General features: G+C 44.2%; 1 protein-coding gene across 1 annotated transcript in view; it reads right to left on the bottom strand.

Annotated features, from left to right (window-relative positions):
- Positions 1 to 8,225, bottom strand: part of adgrl1a (adhesion G protein-coupled receptor L1a) — a 155,845-nt gene extending 147,620 nt beyond the window's left edge. The window contains exon 1 of the mRNA XM_080724950.1: positions 8,029 to 8,225. Coding sequence (XP_080581076.1) covers positions 8,029 to 8,098 — 70 coding nt within the window. The 5' untranslated portion in view covers positions 8,099 to 8,225. The remainder of the gene's footprint in view (positions 1 to 8,028) is intronic.
- Positions 8,226 to 9,363: the final 1,138 nt, after the last annotated feature.

Below are 9,363 nucleotides of genomic sequence, written 5' to 3'. Positions count from 1 at the left end.
ATTAAACAGGATAAAACAGATCGACGTTGTTCATTTACAAACGTACTTACCGCATCTGACTCTTGTAATTCCATAGTTGAATTCTGAACGTAGTCTGCAAAAGTACCGGAGTCTACAATCAACGCTGGAAAAAGCAGCAGCTGTAGCAGAGGGATGCCGTGCGAAAACAGAATGAACAGAATATAGAGAGTGGACCGTTTTGTTTGTGCCCGCTTCCTACTTCCGGTGTAGTCTTTCGAACTAGTGGTTAGTGTAGGAACTACACTGGAAATACCGGTGCCTGCAATACCGCTAGTGACCACTAGTTGGGAAAGTTACATGGTATGCCTTTAAAGCCTTGTTTCAATCACCATGATATGCGTTTTGTGAAAATATGGTCCAAGTTATGTTATAATTGATGTTAAAGCAGGGTATGCTGTATAGGAGGGGCTTGTGATCATAGGCTCGTCGTTCGCTTTATTTTTGGCAAGCTTAAGACAATGTCCCATGTATCCTTGTAGTTGCACATGACCGTTGGCAGCCAATAGCATTACTTGGGTAGTAATGGGTACCATGATGGCGACACCCATACAAGGGCAAAAAAAGCTTCATCTTTGCAGCATAGAAACCAATGGGTTTGCACCGTCCATATTTTTTGCAGTCTATGATACTCACATACACATAGATACACACATATAGTCGCATTATGTCCAAAACTGTTAATTTTCAGGATTCAAAGTCAAAAGCAGCAAAAGTAGCAGATCCACAAGCTTAAAAACGCTTCGCTAGTTCGCTTCGTCAATTTTGATGCTTTTGTGTGAGGTTGTAGAACTGATCAAATAGTAGTTAGAACATGGACATAGGAGGTTTCTGCCCGACAACAAGGATATCTCTGCTGTCGGGCCGAAACCTCCTAACTCCAAAATGTTCAAGCTCAAGTGGAGTTAGGAGGTTTTAGAGTTAGAAGGGCTTTTTACTACTTTTCATTGGTTCAATATTATTTTAACCAATACACAGAAGTAAAGGGTGTTCAATAGCACATATTTATGAAAAAAAAGAGAGGGCAAAAAAAAACAATAAAAATATACTTTAAAAAAAAAAAAGAGAGCCAATCGGGTGGAGTTAGCTGGTTTGGCAGAAAGTGTGGAGTTTGGAGGTTTTGTCCCAAGCACTTTTTACTACTTTCCATTGGTTCAATATTATTTTAACCAACACTCAGATGTAAAGGGTGTTCATTAGCCCTGATTTATGCCAAAAAACTCAAAAATGGAGTTAATAGGTTTTGGCCAGACAGTGACGATATGTCACTTTATGGCAGCTTTGTGAGTAGCAGCAGTTTGTGTGTAGAACACCATGAGTAAAAGCGTGACCCTAAAGCCTATCATATGATGGAGCATGCATTAGGCTCAGACAGTGTGGTAGGAGTAAATATTGGGACTGTGCAGCCGGCAGTAGTTTGCTAAAGCACGATAGTTTGCTGAGATGAGCTGGTGGAAGAAGAGTGGGGGTACGCATTAACCCTCTAAGGCCCAAATATAGAAATACTTGAAATAAAAAATTGAAAAAAATCAGATGGTGTTGTAGGAGTCCTAATCACAGGAAAATGTAATGTTTTTTTCCAAAAAATGTTTTTGTAAGGTTTTATAGCCATAAATCATAAATCATAAATCATGCTCTAATTTACATATGGGGGATATTTTTCACAATAATAACATATGTACATGTTCTAGACATTCTAATGATCACCAAAAAAAATAGTACAGGCATTTTACTTATGTTTTTGTGAGGAATAGCTTCCATGAAAAAGTGAGATGTTGTTCGTCAAAACTCTGGAATGTCAGCGGGTGTGGCGGGTGTGAATGTCAGCCCCTGTGGGGGGTATTTATATGCAAATATTGTGGCCAATGGCATTGTAATACTAAACAATAGAATCCAATGGTGATGTTTAGGTGGTAGGGGGAGCTAAAATAAAATGATTTAGACCTTTTTTTGGATAAAATACAAACGTTGTAATATTACAACAGTGGGCCTTAGAGGGTTAAGGGCGATGTTGTCTCCGAGCAACGAAAACGGCGGATCTGCAAGCCCATGACGCGGCGCGATGTGGGCTTGCAGATCTGCCGTTTTCTAATGTCGCTTCTAAATCAGGCATTAGGGTGTGAAGCCATGTGTGATGATCCTGCAGGCTTCTTAAATGAGCTGTGATTAGACTGAGAGTGACTTCAGCAGCTTCCCAGTGTGACGCCGGCTGCAGGCAAGGAGGAGAAGACTCGACGTATAACAACAAAACTAAACTAGTGCGGGGCGATGTGACTTCACATCCATCAATGTCACCGTTGTTTCAAACTTTTGCCTCGACTGCGATTAATGAACCGTTATTAAAAAAGCTATGGCAAGTAAAAACCCCTAATGCATTTCTCAATTCATCGATTAACCTACATGAGCAAGATGAAGTCGGGTTCTAAATTTGGATGTTCTATTATATTTTCGGTTAATTGCTCTGCCCTAACTCACCTAACTTTTCTCTCTCTTTCTTCTCTCTCTCTCTCTCCCTCTCCCTCTCTCCCTCTCTCTCTCTCTCTCTCTCTCTCTCCCCCTCTCTCCCTCTCTCTCTCTCTCTCTCTCTCTCTCTCACTACTTTGTTTCTCTGGTCACACAACGCTGCAAAATGTAATTTAACTCCGAGCACAACGTCTTTACCGTGTAGGGAAAAAAAGAACAAACTCGGTCTCAAATGTGGTTACTAAAATGCTGCGAGTGTGGAAGTGCGCATGTGTGTGTGTTTGTGTGTGCGTGTGCGTGTGCGTGTGCGTGTGCGTGTGTGTGTGTGTGTGTGTGTGTGTGTGTGTGTGTGTGTGTGTGTGAACAGAATGTGTACGTGTGCACGCAATAGTCCACCAACGATTGCATCAGAGACGGTTTTCTTTCATTTCAGAAAGCCAAATGTTGAGCTGGTCCATTTGGGATGAATATACAGATAACAGCCAATTGATTATTAATGCATTATTAATACTCCCCAAGTGGCAGGTCACAGAGAGACATCTGCAGTGTCTCTCTCTCTCTCTCTCTCTCTCTCTCTCTCTCTCTCTCTCTCTCTCTCTCTCCCTCTCTCCCTCTCTCTCTCTCATATACACTCACACAAGCACGCAAAGCAGCTTAGCGCCGCAGGCCAAACGTGTCAGATGGAACAACGAGCGCTACACACAAATCCAGTGTTGCAAAACCAGCCAAATTACGCTGGGGAAAGAAAAAAATAAAACACCACAGCACCCTCTCAAATTAGAAGCACACCTGGCCAATCACCGCTTACACGTGGGGAATTCTAGAGCCCCGTGCTGACACAGATACCACGGCAGGGGCGTCAGTTGGGTATGGCAGGGGTATGCAGTTGCCATACCCTGGGTCCAGGGGGGGAAATAAAAGTTACCTTTAAATATAAATACATGAATGTCTCTTTGTCTATCTGTATTATGTTGTTAAATTACAGTAAAATAACTAAGAAATTTAACAAAATGGTCACTTTAAGAAGGTATTGTGGCACGTTTACTAACATGCTAAGTTTAGCTGCACTTGAACAACCATTCCCGCTGCCATATCCAGCCCAAGAAATAGAATGTACTTCTTAAGGTATGGCAACATGACTGGTGTCTTGCACGAGCGTGTGCAAGACACCAGTCATGTTGCAGTCATGATGCCATACCGTAGCTTTTTATGAACTGACGCCACTGTACCACGGCCGCCGCACGGATAGCGTTTCTCCTCTCCCATAATGCACTCCTCCTCGTCCTTTCCCGGGCTCCTTCGCCCTCCCTCCTCCAAACGTCTCTCTGCCTCGGCCCCCTTTCGCTGTCACCCCTCTCTCTCTCTCCCCTCTCCTCCCCCTCCGATTAGGGTTGCAACTGTCCATTATTTTCTTATCGATTGAGTTTCGTTTTGAATACTTTGCTGTACGAAAATAGCCGATCAGCAAGCTCTCATCACGTCACAATGCACCTCATTATGTCTGACCTCATGTACATACTGTACTGTACTGGATGGATATGATACGTTTAATTGTGTATACCTTTATTTTTAGATTTTTCTTTATTCCCCCCTTTCTCCCCCCTCTTTATTTTTGGACGATGGAGCTTTGCACAAAAACAAATTTCACCCACTGTTTTAACCCTGTAAACTGATTTCCCCTGATGAGACAATAAAGGTTATGAAAAGGTTGATTCTGATTCTATGCGGTGTGAGCTTGTAGATCTGCTCTTTTCTTTTCTTTTTTTCTAGTTTGAAAAAGGGGGGGGATTATTAAAATCGGTTATTCTTTCCTAATCGATTAAATCGACTAGTTATATCAACTGTTGCAGCCCCACTTCATCCCACCCAATCCCTCCTCCTCCTGTCCTGTCCATCACCAGAGGCAGGCTGCTTGGCACCGGGCTGACAGAGAACATACAGCAGATGGTGGTGGCCGGCCACTAGCACGACACCCTCACATGCAGCCCCTATACTCCTACTCCCCCCTCCTCCCCCCCCCCATTTCTTCCACCTGCCTCCCAAACGTGCACGTACACACACACAAACGCACATAAACCCTTCAGCAGCAACGCTCAACCAGGTCACCTGCTGCCAGGGTCACAAGCACAAAGTAACACACACACACACACACACACACACACACACACACACACGCGCACGCGCGCGCGCACACGCACGCACGCACGCACGCACGCACGCACGCACGCACGCACGCACGCACGCACGCACGCACGCACGCATGCACACACAAGCAGAAAGGCAGAGAGACACACAATTGTCCGACGGGTACGTGGCACATTCAAGGAGGTCACACATATGGTGCCATTACATGCACGGATTGCCGCTTACGCTCACACCATGCTCCAGCAAACATCAAGATGACAAGAAAGTTTATTGACACTACACACATTGGCAACGCGCGCACACGCGCAGTCGCACACACACACACACACACACACACACACACACACGCTTTGAGTGTCTCTCTCTCACTCACTCTATCTCCGGGGCCGACAGGTTGGTTAATCAAGTTGGGCATTACGAGCCTGGTCAGCAAGTCAATACACTTATGACCTTCATCACCCCGACACCAAGGAATAAATATTACATCCTCATTTCAGCCCAACAACAGCCCGGACAAGCCATACCTGAACCCAACGCACCACGCTACACCGCACTACACAGTGAAATGCTCTGCGTTCCTTTAACTCTGACATCTCCTTACAGACGGTTTAAACTGTGATTTACAGCAGGGGGGGGTCCCCCAAATTATTGTGGGGGGTCCTCAGGTGATTACAGTAGCTTAATGTGCAACATTGTGTTCTCACTCAACAGTAAACAAACCAATATACAGTACAGATGTATACACTAGAGCAGGGGTTCCCAAACTTTTTTGTCTCAGGGCACCCTATAAATATTGTTTTAATCCGAGGCACCCCAACATTATACTTTTCACTCCCAGCACCTTAAATTTATAGAATATCGTCGTTGTCGGGTGGATACCTTGTATGTCCAAAACCTTTCTTTTTGTATATTTATCATCTATAAAATGTACTAAACTAGTGAAAACAGCAGATCTACAAGCACACATCGCATCGCAAGGCGTTGTGTGCTTGTAGATCGGCTGTTTTCACTAGTTTTGTGTGACTAAATATTTATTCAAGTGTCCAAATAAATTTCAAATATTATCAAACGATCTCGCGGCACCCCTTGACTGCCGTCGTGGCACCCCAAGGTGCCCTGTCACCCACTTTGAAAACCTCTGCACTAGTGTCTAGTGACTACTGCACATTTCTAAATGAACAATTTAAGGAGCTTTAAGACCTTTTTAATGCCAAAATGTCAAATATTATATTATGATAGTGGCGAATATTGCATAAATAGCCGATCTACAAGCGGTGTGAGCTTGTAGTTCAGCTATTTTCACAACATTTATCTGAGGAACGGAGTCACACAAAATGTAATGCCTCAACTCATAGTGCTTGTCAGGGTGGGGGGTCCCTAGTTCAAATTTCACGGCCTGAAAAGTTTGGGAACCTTTGAGTTACAGTACAGTAGCCTACAGTAGGCCCACTAAAGAGTTCAGGTTGAACAACATATACATGTAATACTGTATGTTCCCGGGGCGAACATTTGGCAAAAATAGCAGATCTACAAACTCATTGTAGATAGGCAAAAAGATTTGGTGTAGAGGGAAGTATAAGTGGACCTAGCATGGAGCCCTAGGGGACCCATGGTCAACCAAGTATATACTGTAGGGTTTGAGGAATAAATTATATATAACATAATTATGATTGGTTATTCATTACGTAACCTTATTTCCATTACATTATGATGTTCATTCATCTTATGTTATTATCTTTGTGAATTCACATGAAGTAAGAGCCAATAAGATGTCTCTCCTAGGCCTGATAGATATTGTTTATGGTACAGCTTGTCCTTGTAACGTGACAGTATAACTATGGTCTTATTCCTTGAGCTGGATGCAGAACGACGTGTACCCACAGGCCTGTGTGTACTTAACATTGGATGCTTTATGAATATCATTAATTATTTAGATACCTTGCGGCAGGGTTTTTCCATTGATTGTACCTTATTCTGAAGACCTACGGAAGACACAAACGCGTCCATGTTGTGGAAATTCACTGTGTTGTAATATCGATCAAACATGTTTTCTTTCACCGGAAAAGAAAGATTATTACCATTACTGTCCGTTGCTTAGATACGAGCAGGTGAAAACGGCGATTCTCGATGATCGACGCGATCTGGAGACCATTTTACTGCTGAGGATTACATTGAAGCCAACAGAGGATTTCACTTCCTGATGACGTCATCTCCCAAAGGATCATGGGAGATTGAGTTTTGCATCACTAATAATAATCCCACTATTATTTAATGTACATCGGCCTGTCCACTCATGTATTAAAGCACCAATACCACCTCCTTCTAAGTAGTGTCTCTGTTAATTACTACTCAAAGGGACCGGTTGTCTAGGATTAGGACCCGCCGCAGTGGTGTCCGGTGAGAATTATTATTATTATTAGTTGTCTGAGTCAAGCTCCTGCTCGCATCTAATCTGTCGGTAGATAATGCCGGTCTTATATAAGGCTCATTTGTGTACGGTGTGATGTCATACTGATGTCAGCAGTGTGATGTCATACTGATGTCAGCAGCTATGTCTCTATATATGGAGTTATAGGTTGTCTGTGTCCAAATATGGGGCTTGTGAGGTCAGACTTAGTGAGATGCGTCGGTTATCTCCATATATGGAGATTCAACATTCAACGGGTAACTATGGCTACCTCACGACTAGCCACGTGAATGAGGGTCTTTGTAACAGTCTCTGACCTGTTATTTACTCTTACTGATTGATCGTGAAATCCAAGGTTCAAGTGGTCAGGGGCGTCACAACACAAGGGGTAGGAAAGTGGGACTGAGTTACCAGGGCCCAAGGTGGAGGGGCCCTAGTAACTTTAGCTATTGAAAAATAGCAGATATACAAGCTCACAGCGCGGCACCGAGTGCCGCGCTGCGAGCTTGTAGATCTGCTATTTTTGAAAAGTCATGAAAATGTGCGCAAATCTTTGAATAAATGTATTTTTTTAAGTGAACATTTGTAACTCAAATTTTGCTTCTGGGGGGGGGGGGGGGGGGGGGGTCCCTGGAACTAAATATTTTGAGATGGGGGGTCCTTCACATGAAAAAGTTTGAGCACCACTGACATGGAAACATAGGTTTCTTGGCACACATTTTCACGATTTTTCAAAAATAGCAGATCTACAAGCTCACAGCGCGGCACTCTGAATTCAGTGAATCCTTGTACCCAGGGCCCAGAATTTGGTGTGACGCCCCTGCAAGTGGTTATAATAAATATGAGAAAGTTGTATGCAGTTCTGCAATAGTTTTGTAGATACAGAGTACACCCACTGAAGAATGAGGTGATTCTTCACAGGAGAACATCGCATCACAAACTGGTTGTCAACCCACAATGCATTGCTGTGTGTGTCGCCGGATGCAATACCTTACCTTGAGAAGAGGGGGCGATGTTGCAGAAAGCGACCGCACAGGTGAAGAGGAACCAGACCGCTAGAGCCATGCTTGAAGACTGGCCCGGAGGGGGGAGGGGGGTGGGGGGTAGGGGGCGGGGATAGGGGCGGGGTTAGGGTGCCGTGGGCGTGGTCAGCAGGCTCAGGTGAGTGGGGTGGGGTTTCCTCCACTTCCTCCACTCCTAGAGAAGATAGAAGAGAGAAGAGAGATGTAGGTCAGTGTCTTGGAAACACAATGTAAGGACTTTTAAGACCTTTTTAATACCTCAAACCAGACCATCACTGCATCAAAAGTAATCAATAAAATACTATAAAAGCTGGTCAAACATCGGCGAAATTGTCAAATAAGATAAGAAATCAGCAAACATTGTGAAAATAGCTGATCTACCATGCAGTAAGACGCCCTAAGGGCTGAAACCTCAAAGCTTCTCAATACGGCACAGTCAAGAAGCAGGAGATAAACTATTAATCTGACTGGTTGAGTCATCATTGTGATGTCAGAACAGGTCAGCTATATCCATATCTGAAGTCTGTGAGGTCAGATGAAGAGGTATTGGCCAGCTCCATATGGAGATGTCTTGGACATAATATGGAGCGTGACAGGTTTCCATACTAAAGCTCACAATGCCTTGCGTTGTGAGCAGTTGTGAGCTTGTATATCGGCTATCATCGGCTTCATCTGCAGATCCAAATCAAACTAAATGTAATGCCTCAACTGCTACATTTCCTAGTGCTAGTCAGGGTGGGGTTAGGGGTCCTCGGTTCAAATGGGAGGTCATGGCCTGATTAGGTTGAGAACCACTGGTCTATAATGTTACATCAACGGAGGCAACGGGTGCAAAAAAAAAAGAAGAAATCCATTTTCTCCTCTCTCATCACTCCGTGTCCTCTGAAAAACAAAGTCGGGCGGTGATGACTAATTCATTATGCATAATAACTGTAATAACTGCAGAAGACAGTGTGTTTATCCCGGGGACTGTTACTGGCTTATTAAAGGTTATATCAGATGGGAGGAGAGGAAAAAAGAGGAGAGGAAAAAAGAGGAGAGGAGAGGAGAGGAGAGGAGAGGAGAGGAGAGGAGAGGAGAGGAGAGGAGAGGAGAGGAGAGGAGAGGAGAGGAGAGGAGAGGAGAGGAGAGGCTCCCCCTGTGGCGGTCAGGTAGAATGATCAGGCAGAGAGATTGTGCGAGGCGCTGCTGCTGCCATTTTGTGCGCGCTGGCATGGCAACGCAGCTGTTCCCCCGAGCAGCTCATCACTGTGTGCAGCGCGCGGATGCTTGATTGCATCGGACATGTTACATATGTTGGTGAATGTT

The sequence above is a fragment of the Nannobrachium achirus genome, assembly GCF_963921795.1.
Source record: "Nannobrachium achirus genome assembly, chromosome: 4".
Lineage (NCBI taxonomy): Eukaryota > Metazoa > Chordata > Actinopteri > Myctophiformes > Myctophidae > Nannobrachium > Nannobrachium achirus.
The sequence above is the reverse complement of the archived record's forward strand: the minus strand, read 5'-3'. Positions and strand labels throughout refer to the sequence as shown.